This window comes from Lepus europaeus, chromosome 18 (genome assembly GCF_033115175.1).
Source record: "Lepus europaeus isolate LE1 chromosome 18, mLepTim1.pri, whole genome shotgun sequence".
NCBI classification, from domain to species: domain Eukaryota; kingdom Metazoa; phylum Chordata; class Mammalia; order Lagomorpha; family Leporidae; genus Lepus; species Lepus europaeus.
In genome coordinates, this window is record NC_084844.1 from 70,740,910 (window position 1) to 70,759,299 (window position 18,390).

At 41.3% G+C, this 18,390-nt stretch overlaps 1 protein-coding gene across 1 annotated transcript in view; it reads left to right on the forward strand.

Annotated features, from left to right (window-relative positions):
- LOC133776922 (zinc finger protein 665-like) overlaps positions 1–18,390 on the forward strand; it is a 48,250-nt gene that overhangs the window by 22,616 nt on the left and 7,244 nt on the right. The window contains 1 exon segment of the mRNA XM_062216237.1: positions 16,937–16,999. Within this exon segment, the coding sequence (XP_062072221.1) occupies positions 16,955–16,999 (45 nt within the window). The 5' untranslated portion in view covers positions 16,937–16,954.

Genomic DNA, 18,390 nt, shown 5'->3' on the forward strand with positions numbered 1-18,390 from the left:
CACTTTCCCTGGCCATAGTAGAGAGCTGGATTGAAAGCAGAGTAGCCGGGACTCAACCTCCACCCATATGGAATGTCAATGCTGGTGGCAGCTTTACCTGCTATGCCACAGCGCTGGCCCCTTGATTGGCCTTTAACTTAGACTTTTTAATGATATTAAAAAACACCATGTTTTTCCAAGCTCTTTCCATTCAGTTTCTCCTTTGTAAACTCCAGATAATACTGTCCCCAGAATTAATTGAAGGTATAAATGATATAAGGCATTTAACCCCTTAACCTGTCTTCTTGAATATTCAGCTATGTTAGCTCTGTGTCCATTCCTCTGTTTGTCTCCGTACTAGATGAATGAAAAGACAGTGTAAAATGATTTGAAAAGAACTATAAGGGGTCAGTGCTGTGGCACTGCTGCCAATTGGGGAGTGAACTAGCCGACGGAAAACCCCTCTCTCTCTCGCTGCCTCTCCTCTGTAACTCTGGCTTCCAAATAAGTAAATAAATCTTAAAAGAACTGTAAACACAAATAAAAATTGTATTCTCAAAACTGGATGTTAAACCATGCCTTCTACACCTCTCTTAAAAGTTACATTCTACCATAGTCATTTTTGATTTCTAGGGCCAAAGCAGTAAATAAGATTTTTCTGGAAGAGACAGAGGTTATGAGGGAGCCAGGATTTGGGGTCAGTAGCAGCAGTGGGTGTCACTCTTTAAGATTTTGATTCAGGAAAGGAAGAACAGCAACTGATCCTTGAGATGTTGGGGTGGGAAGGAAAGGAAGGAGGGACTTAACAAAAGCAAATGCCCTCTGGTTGTGGGCACCCACCCCAGCCTGCACCCCTTGGGGAGGGCCAGCTGGTGTCTGTAGGGATGCTGTGGCCTGGACTCCATTTCCCAGAGTCCCCAGGAGCTCCGATGTAATCTGCCTTCCGAATGCCTGTGGGCATGCGCGTGCTAGTGCCCACCCAAGGGTTGGACCAGAGGGAGTTCATTCCCTGGTCGAGGTCTGCCCTGGGGGCTGTGTTACTCCTCCTGCATTTACTGCATCTCCTGCTCTGCACGTGCGATCCCAGGCAGTTTCCGAGTGCTCACCCAGAGCCTGCCTCCTGCTGCTGCTTCCCTCTTCATCGTCCGCCTGTGGGTCCCACGTGCCAGGGACTCTTTCTGCCCCACTCTCCCCGCTTCGCTCCCTGTGGTTCCGGAAGAAAGGGTACCTACTCCTGGGACTTTCTGAAGCAGGTTTGGGGTACAGGAATGGGCAGGGAGGCGTGTGGGACAAGGGTGGGTGCCAGGGTGGCTGGAGGCCCCCAGTGAGGCTCACTTACTTCTCAGCGATCATGGCAGCTTTCCTGAGGTCAAGGGCTGGGACCCGGGCTGTTCTGTCTCCCACCTCTGCTTCCCAGGCTCCCAGCGCCTGGCCTGTCCCTAATGTGCTTTATTTAGTGGTTACAGGAGAGGGCAGCGTTCTGGGAAACTGCACGCGCAGGGCAGCTGAGAGCACAGGGAAGGAAGGCTGGGAGACTCCTGCTCTCCAGTTAATTAAGCCGGGTTCCCACTGTGGGTGGTCTCAGAATGCAGTCTGGCAGGGCCTCCTGCTGTTTCCTGGGCTGGTTCCTGCAGGGTGGGGCTGGATGGTCTTCAGCAGAGAGCCTGGGGCAGCAGAGGGGTGGGAAGGAGGATCTGACTAGGATCTGCCCCACTGCTCTCATCCTGCACCTCATCTTCCTGGTGGGGTCCCCACGGACACACCTGCTGGGTGTGGCCCTGAGTGTTCAGCTTTTTCCCAGAGGGAGCAGTGTGCAGCCTGTGTAGCAGCTTTGTGCATTGATCCCTTTCCCATATTTGATTATCAGATTTTTCCAATCTGGAATTTGAAGCTGTTACAGAAACCTGGGGTGGGAAAACTCCCTTCTTTCAAACAGGCAGAGAGACAGGGGAGGATCCAAGGAGTTTATATTAATGGCCCTAGGCTCAGCTGGAATGATTTCCTGAGAATTGAGCATTAAATTCAAGTTTCTTAGAATATGTATAGGATCACCAGCATCATACCTCAGCTGTTATAGTACTGGTGGGTTTAAAGGCAGCCTACATGACTTAGGACCACATTTCCAACTATTGGTGGGTCCAGTATGTTTGTAAAAGAGATGGCAGGGACAGATTTACGAGGACAGATTTATGACTGGAGTTTTCAGAAGCAGAACTTAGGGCATCTTCACTCCCTAGACAAGATATCAGTGGGCAGCTGCTTCACTCATTAATTGTGAGCATCCACTTTTCAAGGTTTGTGTTGGATGGGGTCCATTTCTCTTTCTTTGTCTCAGGTTGTAGCTGTATTTCTTCTACAAGGCCATGGAATCGTAGGTGATGATTTATTTGGCTGCTTTTCATTTTCTGTCTTCAGCTATTCTCCGGTTAGCAAGGTTGTCAACTGTTTTTACCTGCCGTTGATCCCTTTGCAAAGTGAAAAGTGAACTAAAATTAATGCAAGTCTACTGTGTTGTCAATAACTGGAGTTTTTTTTTTTTTTTTTTAAGATTTATTTATTGGCCGGCGCCACATCTCAATAGGCTAATCCTCCACCTGTGGTGCCAACACACCTGGTTCTAGCCCCGGTCGGGGTGCCAAATTCTGTCCCAGTTGCCCCTCTCCAGGCCAGCTCTTTGCTATGGCCTGGGCATGCAGTGGAGGATGTCCCAAGTGCTTGGGCCTTGCACCCACATTGGAAAGCAGGAGAAGCACCTGGCTCCTGGTTTCAGATCAGTGCAGTGTGCTGGCTGCAGCATGCTGGCCACGGCAGCCATTGGAAGGTGAACCAATGGCAAAGGGAGACCTTTCTCTCTGTCTCTCTCTCACTATCCACTCTGCCTGTCAAAAAAAAAAAAAAAAGATTTATTTATTCATTTGAAACTCAGAGATACAAAGAGAGAGGCAGGCAGAGAGAGAGAGAGAGAGATATATATATCTTCCATCCAATGGTTCACTCCCCAATTGCCAGCAGCAGCTGGAACTGTGCTGATCTGAAGCCAGTAGCCAGGAGCTTCTTCTGCATTGAAGCTGTTTTTTAAAATAATTATTTGTTTATTTGAAAGGCAGAGTTACAGAGTGGCATAAGCAGAGATAGATGGCCTAAGCTGTTTTGATACAAAACCAGGAGCCAGGAGATTTGTCCAGGTCTCCTAGGTGGGTGCAGGAGATGAGGGATTTGGGCCATCTTCTACTGTTTTCCCAGGCCACAGCAGAGAGCTGGATGGGAAGTGGAGCAGCCAGGATCCCAACTGGCACCCATATGGGATGCTGACACTGCAGGAAGTAGCTTAACCCACTATGCAACAGTGCTGCCCACTAACTGGAGCTCTTTTAATCTGAGTTTGCATAAAGTGGAGAATTACAGCATCATAAATACAGATAAGTAAGAGTTTTTCTCTGCCTAGTACTTTACAGTTACCCAGTGATCCACTGAGAATCTTATATTCCACACTGTGTAATTAAGAAGGCCAGTTATTTGTCTTATTTTGGGTTCTGTGTTTAAACCCGTGACATTTTTGACATGGGAGGAAATTAGTTCTACATTTTCATAGAGACTGGTCTGTGGAAGCATCTATAGAAGTTATAACTGTGAGAGTGGTAAGAAAGAAGAGGGGAAGAAATAAGTGCCCCTTGCCCCCCACAGAGATGTGCACATAGTGGAGTAGAAGATGTGCCCTGGAAAACTATGGCTGACTTTCTGTGACAAACTGTGTTTGAGTGCTTCACATGTTCTGATAGAAAGGTGTTGCCACCAGGTTACTACTATATTTATTTATTTAGTTAGTTTTTAAAGATTATTTATTTGGAAATCAGAGTTACACAGACAGAGAAGGAGAGGCAGAGAGAGGAAGAAAGAGAGGTCTTCCATTGGGTTCATTCCCTCAATGGCTTCATCATTGTGAACCTTGCTCAGTTCCTGGCCTATACCTTTCCTTTAACTTAGTACTTTGCCATGTAGTAGCCCATGCAAACTGCAGACTGCATAAATGAATGAATACTTTGAGGGTTGTGATTTCTTAGAGGAATATCATAAGGGACAGAAGGAATAAAAACAAAAAAAAGTATCCTCAGTTTATAGAAGGTATACTATTTTTGCAAGCGACAGAGAGAGGAAGAAGAAGGAAAGTGGTGAGACTGGAAAGTTGTGGCAAATATAGTAGGCACTGGTCAAATTTAACAGGCCCATTAGAAAACATTAAGGTTTCCTTACTTCCATGTAGACTCTGCCCTCTAGAGGTGAACAGGGTCCTCTAAAGCCACTTGTTGCACAAATGAAAACCCAAGCATTGTGTTCTCCCACATATGGAGTCTGCTATTGGTTTTGATTTACGTTTCCCTAATGGTGAGTGATATTGGGCATGTTCATATATGTCTTGACCATTTAGATTTCTTCTTCTGAGAAACATCTATTCTGATCAATGCCCATTTCTTTCTTTCTTTTTTTTTTTTTTTTCTGACAGGCAGCGTGGACAGTGAGAGAGAGAGACAAAGGTCTTCCTTGTGCCGTTGGTTCACCCTCCAATGGCCGCCGCGGCCGGTGCACTGTGGCTGGTGCACCACGCTGTTCCAAAGGCAGGAGCCAGGTGCTTCTCCTGGTCTCCCATGGGGTGCAGGGCCCAAGCACTTGGGCAATCCTCCACTGCACTCCCGGGCCATAGCAGAGAGCTGGCCTGGAAGAGGGGCAGCCGGGGCAGAATCTGGTGCCCCAACTGGGACTAGAACCCAGTGTGCCGGCACCGCAAGGCAGAGGATTAGCTTGTTGAGCCACGGCACTGGCTTTGCCCATTTCTTAACTGTACATTTTGCTTCTTGTTTAGAGTTTTTCCAGTTCTATATATGTATGTTCTGGCTATCAATCTTTTGTCATATGTAGAGTTTTCAATGTTTTCTGCCATTCTGTTTGTTAATCTTCACTCTGATGATTACTTTGTTGTGAAGATGTATCTTAATTTGATACACTCAAATTCATATGTTTTATTTTTGTTACTTGTGCTTTTGGAATCTTACCCAAAACTATTCTCTAGCTAATGTTTCATAGTTTCCTCTATCTTTACTTAGTTTTTGGTTTTGTATTTAGATTTTTAATTCATCTTGAGTTACTTTTACATAGTGTATGAGGTGTTGGGGTATATTTTCAGGCTTCTACATGTGGATAATCACTTTCCTCTAGACCATTTGCTAAAAGGAATCTTCTTTCTCCTGTTTGTTTTAGTTTCTTTGTTAAATATGAGATGAGTTGCCTGTAGAAAAGTCAGTTTATTTCAGCTGCCTATTCTTTTCCATTGAACTATGTGTCTGTTTTTCCAACAGTGCTAACACTGCCTCTGTTTTTTTAGGTTTTTTTTTGAAAGGCCAGACACTTCTTCCAAGTCTTTCATGTGGGTGCTAGCACCCAGGAACATGGGCCATCTTCCACCGATTTCCCAGGTGCATTAGTAGGCAGCTGGATTGGAAGTAGAGTAGCTGGTCTCATAGAAGCAACATATGGGATGCAAGGTCAAGGCTCTAACCCATTGCACCACAGCACCAGCCCTTTATTTATTTGTTTCTGCAGTGATCTTTCATTATTCACTTTTTCTACTGCCCTGCAACTTGATTCATTCTTGTTTTTCTCTGGGTACTGGAGGATGGTAGTAAGTTGCTTCTGGGATATCTTTTTTGTGTTTGTAGATAGTTGGTCATCTATAGTCATAGTTTTAATTTTTATATTTCTCTGCCAATCATGAGAACCTTCTAGATGACTGCATATAATGTTGGCAGAAATGAGGATGTATTAATTTGCTAAGAAAATACCACAGAGAATATGATTTAAATCATGGGATTTTACTTCTCAGAGTTGTGGAGGTTGAAAATATAAGATCAAAGTCCTAAAAGGCTCAATTTTTCCAGAAGCCTTTCTCCCAATGAGACAGACACATATATCATTTGACCTGCTTAAAAGCACTTTCTTCAGGTAGAGTCATGTTGGTGGTTAGCACTTCAGTGTTTGAGCTTTAGGGAGGCACATTTCAGTCCATAACATCAAAAGGGGCCCTGTGGTCTGCTTCAATGACAGCCATTTCTAGGGAGGACAGAAAGTTTGAAATCAGTGTTAGGATTTCTCACAGTATTACTGTCAGTGCTATCTCCATACAATGTGCATTCATGTACACACAAACAAAAATACCTGTACATATAAACGCATTCTACAGTGGAAATGTCTGTTGGTTGTGTACAGGTAACATCAATATAATAATCCATAAGATGGCCTGTAAGCAGACATTAAAAAGAGGATTAGAAAGAATGACAACAAAATCTGCAGTTACCTATATTTATGTATATATGTATGATATTCAATACTTATAGTTGCTAAAAGATGAATGCTGATGTGTGAGAAATAAAAGCTAAACTTTACCTTACAATATTGCAGCCTATTCTACATGAAAGGTGTCTTCCTAAAACCAATCACTGGGCCCACTCTGTGGCATAGTAGGTTAAGCTTCCACCTGCAGTACCAGCATCCCATATGGGCACTAGTTTGAGTCCCTGCTTCTGCACTTCCAATCCAGCTCTTTGCTAATGGCCTAGGAAAGCAGTGGAATATGATATCAATGCTTGGGCCCCTGCACTCATGTGGGAGACATGGAGGAAGCTGCTGATTCCTGGCTTCTGGCACCTGGCTTCAGATTGGCCCAGCTCCAGCCCTTCTGGCCATTTGGGGGTGAACCAGTGGATAGAAGATCTCTCTTTCACTTCCTCTCTATATCTGTAACTCTGCCTCACAATAAATAAATACATTTTTTAAAAACCTTTCACATTTTACATTTCTTAATTTTTAAAGATTTATTTATTTGAAAGTCAGAGTTACAAAGAGGGAGGAGAGCCAGAGAGAGAGGTCTTCCATCTTATGTTTACTCCCTAATTGGTTGCAACTGCTGGAGCTGTGCTGTTCTGAAGCCAGGAGCCAGGAGCCAGTTCTGGATCTCCCAGATGGGTGCAGGGGCACAAGGACTTGGGCCATCTTCTACTACTTTCCTAGGCCATAGCAGAGAGCAGGATCAGAAGTGGAGTAGCTGGGTATTGAATTGGCCCCCATATGGGATACTGGCACTTCAGGCCATGGTGTTAACCTGCTCCACCACAGCACCAGTCCATCATTTAAAATTTCTGACACTCTAAAGTAGCACAGGACTACATTACATATAAGAAAGATGCATTCAAATATTATAAATCTAGTGCATTTTAGCAGACATTTTAACAAATACTTCTGCTTTTCTCAGCATTATGTATTAAATTAATGACATAATGAGTCATTGTCAGGTTTTTAGCTCTTTGACAGCCACTTATAATACTTAACAGCTTTTTCAAATTTATTGCTAGTGTATTTTTTTCAACACATGCACTGGATTTTGCCAGTTTAGTGAACATGGCGTTGCCTATTCTAGGATTTGCATTTTATGCATTTTCATGGCTCACATAATCAACATCTGCAAAGCCTCTAAAAGACATAAATAATAACATGAATCAGGTTTTTTTTTAAAAAAAGATTTATTTATTTGAAAGTCAGAGTTGCACAAATAGAGGAGAGGTACAGAGAGACAGAGACAGAGAGGTCTTCCATCTGCTGATTGTGGCCCAGTTGGCCACAATGGCTGGTCTGCATCAATCCAAAGCCAGGACCCAGGAGCTTCTTCTGGGTCTCCCATGTGTGTGCTGGGCCCCAAGGACTTGAGACATCTTCTACTGCTTTTGCAGGCAATTGCAGAGAGCTGGTTCAGAAATGGAGCAGCCGGGACTTGAACAGGCACCCATATGGGTTGCCAGCACTGTAGGCAGCAGCTTTACCTGCTATGCCACAGCACCAGCCCCACATTGCATCTTTTTAAGATGATATGGATTTAAGTTCATGAGAAATTATTAGCATAGTGGGAACTGATAGATATGGATGATTCAGGATGGGCTTGTTAGGGATGGTAATGTTAATTTTCTTATAAAATAAAAATAAAATATGATCAGACATAAATGAAGACTAAATTTTATTAGTGGTGATCCAGAAAACACTGATCTCAGGTCTTTTTCTTCTAGTGTTAAGTTTATGTTTTAAAACTCATATTAAGTGAACAAGTTTCATGTAATTTATATATACAGATTTAAGAGCAAACTGATACATCCTACCCTATCTTCCCTTTGTCTCATACTTCCAACTCCCTCCTTCTTGTTTTATTTTCTTTCAACTTTTACAACTCCATGCTTTGATTTTATTTTAGAATCACAAGCTTTAACCCTCTACAAAAGAAAAAATTCAAGTAGTAGCAGAAATATCGATGAGTATATTTTCTATACTCTATCAAAGAGTACAGAAAAGCGCTGTGAACAATAATCAAATCTCAAAATGTCAATTTAACTCATGCTACATTTTGTTGTCTATATATTAATTACCATCAATCAGAGAAAACATATGGTATTTGTCTTGTGGGGACTGGCTTTTTTCACAAAGCATAATTGTTTCCAGTTGCATCCATTTGGTTACAAAAGATAGGATTTCATTCTCAATTATGGCTGAATAGTATTTTAGACTGTATATATAGCTCATATTCTTTTTCCAGTCACCAGTTGATGGACATCTGGGTTGATTCCATGTTAACTATTGTGAATTGAGCTGTTATAAACATGAGGGTACAGATAACTCGTGCATATGCATATTCTATTTCATTTCATTTGGATAAATTCCCAGGAGTGGGATGGCAGGATCATATGGTATATCTGTTTTCAGATTTCTGAGGAACTTTTATACTGCCTTCCATAATGGCTGTACTAGCTTCATTCCCACCAACAGTGGGTTAGGGTACCTTTTTCTCTACCTCTCCACCAGCCTTTACTTTTTGTTGACTTTTTCAAAAGAATTCTTTATTTGAAAGGTGGAGTTACAGAGAGGGAGAGGCAGAGGCATAGAGACATAGATATTTTATCTGCTAGTTTATTCTCCATATGACCCAACAGGTGGTGCTGGTCCAATCTGAAGCCAGAGTTAGAAGCATCTCCCTGGTCACCCAAGTGGGTGCAGGGGCCCAGGTACTTGGGCCATCTTCTGCTGCCTTCCCAAGCACATTAGCAGGGAGCTGGATCAGAAGTGGAGCAGCCTGAACTCAAAATTGCAATCATGTGGGGTTCTAGCACTGCAGGCAGCAGCTTAACCTGCTACACAAAACCTCCATCTCCTGACTTTTGGTTTCTGTATGAGAGCCATTCTAACTGGGTGAGGCAAAAGGTCATTGTGGCTTTTATTTGCAGTTCTCTGATGGCTATTGTTCCTGAGCATGTTTTCATGTGTCTGCTTGCTAATTGAAATCCATCCTTGGAAAAATGCCAATTTATATCCTGTGCCCATTTCTTGACTGGATTGTTTGTTTTTTGTTGTTGAGTTTTTTGAGCTCTTTCTAGATTCTGGATATTTTACTTTTTCAGTTGCCTAGTTTGCAAATATTTTCTTCCATTCTGTCAGGTGCTTCATCTTGTTGAATGTTTACTTTGCAGTTCAGAAGGTTCTTAGCTTGATGTAATCCCATTTGAGTATTTATACCTTCATTGATTGTGCTTCTTGGAGCCTTTTCTAAGAAGGCTTTGCCGATGCCAGTATCTTGCAGAGTTTCTCTGATGTTTCCCTCTAGGAATTTGATGGTATCACATCATAGATTTAGATCATCGATCCATTTGTACTGTATTTTTGTATAAGTTGTAAGGTAGAGATCTTGTTTCATTTTTCTGCATGAGAAGGTCAAATTTTTCCAGCACCATTTTTGAAGACTGTTCTTTGTCCAGGGATTTATTTTAGATCATTTGTCACAAATTAGTTGGTTGTAGATTTGTGGATTAATTTTTGGGGATTCTACTCCACTTCATTCATCCACATGACTTTTTGGTGCCAGTACCAGGCTGTTTTGATTATAACTGTCTTGTAATAGGTCTTGAATTTTGGTATTGTGAGGCTTCCAACTTTGTTTTTGTTGTTTAAGATTCCTTTAACTATTTGGGGTCTCTTGCATTTCCATGCAAATTTTAACATTATTTTCTCTAGATCTCAGAAGGATGTTGTTGGTATTTTGATTGGGATCATATTGAATCTGTGATTGCTTTTGGGGGGCTAGTGCTGTGGTATACTAGATTGAGCCTCTGCCACCCACACTGGCATATCACATGGGCATCAGTTTGTATCCTGGGTGCTGCTCTAATGATCCAGCTCTCTGCGAATGGGCAGGGAAGTCAGTGGAAAATGGTTCAAGTACTTTGGCCCCTGCACTCATGTGGGAAACCCTGGAGAAACTCCTGGCTCCTTGCTTCAGATCAGCCCAGCTCCAGGCATTGTGGTCATTTGGACTCAATTACGTATTTCTTTTATGAGGATTTTTGCATCTATATTCATCACAGATATGTTTCTTTCTTTTTAAAAATTTTTTAACTCTACTTACAGGTAGAGTTACAGAAAGTGAAAAAGAAACAGGGAGAAAGATCCTCTCTTCACTGCCTCACTCACCAAATGGCCGCAATGGCCGGATCTGTTCTGACCTGAAGTCAGGAGCCAGATGCCTCTTCCTGGTCTCTCATGCAGGTGTAGGGGCCCAGGCACTTGGGCCATCCTCCACTGCCCTCTCAGGCCAGAGCAGAGAGCTGGACTGGAAGAGGAGCAACTGGGACCAGAACCAGCACCCACATGGGATGCCAGATCTGCAGGTGGAGGATCAACCCAGTGTGCCATGGCACCGGCCCTCATCAGGGATATTTTTCTATAGTTTTCTTTTTCCACTGTGTCTTTTTCTAGTTTAAGAATCAAGGTGATGTAGGCTTAATAGAAGGAGTTTGAGAGGATTGTCTCTCTTTCAATTGTTTTGAATAGTTTGAGAAGAAATGGAATTAGTTCTTCTTTAAAAGTCCAGAAGAATTCAATAATGAGGCTGTCTGATCCTGGACTTTTCTTTGTTGGGAGGGTCTTTATTACTCATCCAATCTCTGTCTTGGTTTTTGATTTATTTAGCTTTTCTATGTGTCTTTATGACTCAATTTTGGTATATTGTGTATGTCCAGGAATCTGTTCATTTTTTTCCTCTAGGTTTTCCAATTTGTTAGCCATCACAACAGATGCCCACATCCTATATTGCAGTGCTAATCTGAGTTTTGGATATCCCACTTCCAAATCTGTTTCATGTTAATATCCCCAGGAAGCAATGGATGATGGCTCAAATCCTTTGATTCCTGTCATCTAATTTGGAGAACTGTAACCTAAATGGGGACTTGAGAACCTGGTCTTGCATAGTTGTTGTAGCCATGTAGAAAGTGAACCAGCAGATGGGAGATCTCTATGTTTCTCTTTCCCTCTTTCTTTGTCTCTGTGTCTCTGCCTTTTTTATCATATTAAAATATTTAATTATTTATTTGAAAGAGTTACAGAGAGAGGGAGAGACAGAAATATTCTATCACCTGATTCATTTTTGAGATGAATTCAATAGCCAGAGTGTGGCCAGGTTGAAGCCAGGAGCTTCTCCTCCAATGTGTGTGGCAGCAGCCCGGCACTTAGCCCATCTTCCACTGTTTTTTCAGTCCATTGGCAGGGAGCTGGATCAGAATTGGAATAGCTGATACTTGAACTGGTGCACATACAGGATTGCCAGTGTAACAGATAGCAGCTTTGTCCACTGCACTACACCACCAGCTCCTCTTTCTGCCTTTTGAATAAATAAATCTTTTGAAAAAGAACTTCGGGTAGTAAAAGTCATCATGACTGAGCAATGGCAAATTGATTGAAGTGATCTACTTTTTTAAAGATTTATTTATATATTTGAAAGGCAGCACTACAAAGAGAGTGGGAGAGATTGATCTTCCTCCTCAAATGACTGCAATGACTGTGGCTAGGCCAGACTGATGTCAGGAGCCAGGGGCTTCTTTCAGTCTCTTACACGGGTACAGGAGCCCCAATATTTGAGTCATCCTGTGCTGCTTTTCCAGACACATTAGCAGGGAACTGGATCAATTTGGAGCATTAATGTCTATGATACTCTCCTTGCAGTTAAAGAATTTGGAATCCATTTTGATTATGGGTGGGCCAAGTACAACAGCTTCCAGTCGTCCAAGGTTTGGACTAGATGGGTTCTGAGAAATTTTGTTAAAAGAGTTATTAATCATAACTCTCAGTTTAAGCTTTTCTTACCAAATTTTCATGTTTGCTGATGTTAACATCTATGGGAAAATTGGGTCTCTGGATTTCAAGCAATGAAAGCATCCAGACTAACAGTAAATAAGGTCAATAGTCAGCAGAATGGTGTCCAGCTGAACTTAAATAGCTTTTCTTGTTTGGTAGAGGGGTAACCTCCTGCATTATACTGACATACTGACATAGAGAGTAGATATTGGAGCCTGTCCCTTTTGCCAAATGGAGAATGCCATGTTTTGGTTCATTTTATATATATATATATATACATACATAGACATATATACATATACATATATATATATATACACACACACACACACATACATACACACAGATTTTATTTATTTATTTGACAGGTGTAGTTACAGATAGTGAGAGAAAGAGACAGAGAGAAAGGTCTTCCATATGCTCGTTTACTCCCCTAATGACTGCAATGGCTAGAGTTGGGCCAATCCAAGCTAGGAGCTTCCAGGTCTCCCACATTTTTGCAGGGACCGAAGCACTTGGACCATCTTCTACTGCTTTCCCAGGCTATTGCAGAGAGCTGCATGGGAAGAGGAGAAATGGGGACTAGAACTGGTGCACATATTGGGTGCTGGCACTGCAGGTAAAGGATTACACCACTGCACCACAGTGCTGGCCCCAGTCTATCCTTAATTAAGGACACCTCAGTAACCATACTCAGGTTTTACTGTCCTATATTCATGGCCAAAGTCCTAGCAGACAACATAGTTTGGAGAATCATAAGCACAAGTTGTGTAGGAGACTTCATTTCTCATACAGCACAGTTAATAACAAGGTTCCAAGAGGCGAAATTACTTGCATCATAGTCTTTGACAACTAATGGACATCACAGGTGATCTAGAGAATTTAGGTTTGTGAACCGCTAGAGTGAAAAAGTCACTGAGAACACAAGGACAGTGCCTAGAGTTTATTTTGATGGATTTTAGCCCCTTTCATTGGAGGGAGGCCCAAAGAAGCTGGACTGATTTGTATACCTCAGAAGTGTCTTTTCAAGGTGAAGGCAAACTGAGACTGAGGGGCTTTTGGAAAAACTTTGAACAAAACACATTTGCCATACTTGGTTAAGACACAGCATTTATCTATTGAGATGCATCAGATGTGTTAACATTAGCTATAAGGTACAGTGGACATGGTGGATGGCATATAGCAATATGATTTTAGTAATCTATCATGAGGTGCTATTTTTTACTGGATTTAGCAGGTATAATTGGGCTACCTAATGGGGTATAGCTTGAATAATCACCTTTCTGTTAAATAAATCTGAGGTAGTAAATGTTAGTATAGGAAGACATTGAGTTTTCTTTTATTGGGCCTTCTTGGTTATTTTAATCTGGGATCTGCAAATTCTCATTTTCTCTAGCCAAGTTGTAACTTAAAAACTTTATTTTATTACACATCATGTTGGACTAACTTTGCCACTTCTGGGATTTTTTTTAGTACATCTGACAACTGGAAATTTAGACAATAGTATAGTACCAAGTAAAGTACTTATTTTTCTTCTGATACATATTTTGAAATTCTTCTAAAATTCCTATTGAGTACTCTTGTTAAATTTAGTTGCACCCCTGGTTAAGACTTATTGGAGCCACTCTACTGATTACATCTATGAAACTTTGTTAATAAATGCATATAGAACCTGGGAAAGTTGATTTATATCTTATGCTGTAGAGACATAAGACAGAACATCTTTTTTATCTTTTTCAATTATATAATTTAAAAATGAATTTTAGATTTTCAATAGGATCAAATTGTGTACTTTTCAGAAATGTATACATGCAGACAACTATAATTTATGCATTTTACATTTTCCTTCTTTAGATTTTTAAAAAGCTTTACTGAGATTGCTGCTGTGATATAGCAGGTCAAGCCCAGCTCTGGCCATTGTGGCCAGTTGGGAATGAACCAGTGGGTGGAAGGCATCTCTGTCAATGCTTCTCCCTATCTATAACTCTTACTCTCAGATAAATAAAGAAATCCTGTAAATATTTAAAAATAAAAAATAAGGAAGACTGACCTCCCTCGAGTTGCAGAATAAAGTCACTGAAAGGCAATTACCAGCTCAGAGATGATACAGGAATTTGAACAGCACAGTTCAGACATTATATCTAGTAAAAATTGACCAATAGCTGTGGGCCAAAAGTCAGTGCCCAATGACACTACCACTCAAATCATAATTCCATGTCCATTCTCACTTATACAGGAAAAGGAGTAAAAGCAGGAAGTCCATGGCATCCCTTTATCTGTCTCTGGGCCTAATTTGTGGGAGAAACCACAAATTAAGTTCAGATCTCAAAAAAATAAAGTTTTGTTAAATACTTAACTAAATGGAGTGATTCATAGATGAATTTCAGGAACTTTTGGGTAAAGAATTACCAGGTAGTGCAATTTCAATTATTCATGAACATTTTAGAAGGCACTCACCCCAATTTCCAGCCATTTTAATACACTGAATAGATTCAAATAATTTTCCTCACTGCAAAATATGATGCATTGATGGGTGAAAAAATGTTTTAGTAGGTAAGATCAAGCATCATTTTAAAAGATTAAAAATGGGTTGTTGAGGAACATTAGTTTCTTCGAATATTTTAAGTTAAAAAAATTCTTGGAGTCTTTTCCTGAGTATCTGTAAGAAGTATATATTTAGGGGGCTGGTGCTTTGGTGCAGCAGGTAAAAGCCCTGGCCTGCAGTGCTGGCATCCCATATCGGCCCTGATTCCAATCCCAGCTGCTCCACTTCTGAACCAGCTCTCTGGTATGGCCTGGGAAAGCAGTGGAAGATGGCTCATGTCCATGGGCCCCTGCAGCTGCACAGGAGACCAAGTAGAAGTTTCCATTCCTGGCTTTGGATAACTCAGCTCTGGTTGTTGCAGCCATTTGGGGGGTGAATTAGCAGGTGGAAGACCTCTCTCTCTTGCTCTACCTCTCTCTGTATCTCTGTCTTTCAAATAGATAAAATAAGTCATAAAAAATATGTGAGGTTTTTAGAACCATATTATGAGATTTAAAAATAACAATAAATTTAATGACAATTGCCAAGAATTCTTTCCATATTTGAATTTCTCCACTTATACTATGTTTCTTTCAGATGTAAATATGTCAAACCAAGAATTACTGAGGAATTGGATAATTATGTGGGTATCTCATGTGGTCAGGAAAGTTCTGATATATCCCCTCTGTGTCCCAGGAGGCTGATTTTCCAGCTGATATATGGATCATCTTCATTTCTTCCTAATGCAGGCATGCATTGGTATCTGGGAATCTAGTGTCATCTGCCCATGATGTCAGCAGGTCAGGACCATAGAAAATCTCCTCTGGCCTCCTTCTCAGCATGTGCCATTCCAACCACTCCCACCATCTTCACAGAATTCCTGACCCCTGGGGCTTTCCTCATATGCTCAAGAGCTGTGTGGTTGGTTTCTGTGTCTGTGGGTGTTAGTGTGAGGGTGAAAGGAACCTTGGAGAGCAGGACAGGTGTCTGTCTCTTGGTGGCATAGGTGACAGCCATAGATCTGAGGTGTTAAGTCAGGTATTCAGGTGCACCCTGTGGATCTTGGCTGGTCGAGGAAGAGACACCAGTGGCATAGCCTCAGTTCTGGAGCTGGAGAAAGGGTAAATTTTTATTAACATATTTTAGAAAGTTGAAATTTTAAGGAATTTTTGTCAGAAAATGCTGCACTGAAAGAAGACTGGAGAAAAGGTGAATAAGGTTGAGATTTTAAGGATTTTTTTAGTCAGAAATTGGTGCACTGAAAGAAGACCAATGTGTCTCCAGGTGTACAGAAGACAGTTCTAAAAATTCTGTAGGAAGTCTGTCTCATCCAAGACGGCAATGGGATGGAGCTGGGGGTTCAGGCCATTTGGGATGAAATGTGTGTGGGTGAATGTCTATTGCACCTCTGTCACTATTTACCTATCTGTAAGATTAGTGCTACTAGTGAAATGTCCCTGCATTCCCTGAGAAATCCTCGTGAGGTGTGTGCAGGCTGACTTACACTATGTGGCAATTGCAATTTTGGGGTTTCATGGTATATCATCTTCTAGTAAAATTTCTGTTTTCCTGCATTGTGTAGCCTGCCTTGCACTACTCTTTCAAGGTTACAGAACTTTATACAAGACCTAGTTTGCAAAAATGTGGAAGTTCGGATACTCTGTGACAATCCCGTTTGCAGAGAGAGAGATGTCTTCCATTTGCTGATTTACTCTCCAACTGGCCACAATGGCCAGAGCTGCACCAATCCAAAGCCAGGATCCAAGAGCTTCTTCCAGGTCTCCCAAGCAGGTGCAGAGGCCAAAGGACTTGGGCCAACTTTTACTGTTTACACAGGCCATAGCAGAGAACTGGAACTGAAGTAGAACAGCTGGGATTTGAACTTGCACCCATATGGGATACAGGCAGCTGCTTTACCTTTTAAGCCACAGTGCCAGTCCCCAAAATAACTTTCATTAGTGTAAATTTTACTGAACATAGTTTATTTGAACAATAACTAAGTTTTATTGTTTTTTGTTGTTACATTGTCATTTAATAAAATTTTGGCAATGCTTTCATTAAAGCAATGATAACTTCTGGTTAATCTCTGCCACTTAATAGAGGTGGGGGCACTTGCCTATATATTTCCATGTTTAAACGTTTATTCCTCCATGGTGAAGTTGACATTTTCTCTATTTATATATTCAAGATTCTTTATTCATTTTACCATTCCTTTTTCTACAGTGCTATGTAGAAGGAAAGATGAGAAATTTTCTTTTAAATCCTTGCATTCACGTTTTCTTCCAGGTATGATTCAGGGCACCTCCTGATATTTCAAAAAGCAAAGAAAATTAATACATCACCTGCAAATTGTGTACTTTTTAAAACATATTTATTTTATACATTTGAAAGACAGAGTCACAGAGAGTGATAGAGAAAGAGAGCAAGAGAGAGACAGAGAGAATCTTTTATCTGCTGGTTCATTCCCCAAAAGGCCACAATGGTCAGAGCTGAGACAATCTAAACCCAAGAGGCAGGAGATTCTTCTGTGTTTCCCACATAGTTGCAGGGGTCCATGCACTTGAGTCATCCTCCAGTACTTTCCCAGTCATATTAGCAGGAGCTGTATCTGAGGTAGAGAAGCTGGGACTCAAACTGGCACTCACATGGGATGCTGGCTCTGCGGGCTGGGGCTTTAACCCACTGGGCGATCACACTGGCCCCTGTAAGTGGTTTTTTTATTCCCCAACTTGCTGTCAGTTTTCTTTTTAGATTAATAATAATTTATTAATGGAAATGGATAAAGGAAGATGAATTTTATTCTCAGGGAATATATAAAAACAAGATGAATGGTGAATATGTCATGGCTATGAAGCATTGCAGTTATCCAAGATAAGGCAGTTTTGTCGCTCACCTTTCTGTTGCCATAGCAAAATATATATTTGTTATATGATTTCAGCTGAAGCTTCAAGGACAATATTCTAAATTTTGGGGTCATGATGTCCAATAGAGTCTTTAGTGTTATACAGATGATGTAGTGGGCAGTGTTTTAGTGCCACCCTGGAAGTAAACACTTAACATTCTGCAAGGGAAAGAGTTACCTAGGGCTAAAACACAAATCAGTTGCATTTATTTTTAATTGTTAGAGCAATGCAGTCCTTAATAGTTTGAGGACATGAACTTGATCCTGAGCTAGGACGATGTCAGGAAAATAATCTACTGCAGGTTCTTTTATGTTTTAAGATTTTTTAAAAAGATTTATTTATTTATTTGAAAATCAGAGTTACACAGAGAGAGGAGAGGCAGAGAGAAAGAGGGAGAAGAGAGATCTTTCATTCAACAGTTCACTCTCCAATTGGTTGCAATGGCTGGGCTGCACTGATCTAAAGCCAGGAGCCAGGAGCTTCTTCTGGGTCTCCCACATGGGTTCAAGGGCCCAAGGATTTGGGCCTTCTTCTACTGCTTTCCCAGGTCATAGCAGAGAGCTGGATCAGAAGTAGAGCAGCTGGGTCTCAAAACGGTGCTCATATGGGATGCCGGTTTTTTAAGCCAGGGCATTAACCTACTGTGCCACAGTGCCAGCCCCAAGATTTATTTATTAACTTATTTGAAAGGCAGAGTAATAGAGATAGGGAGATATGGGTAGTGAGAAAGAGATATCTTCCATCTACTGGTTCATTCAACAAATGGACACAATG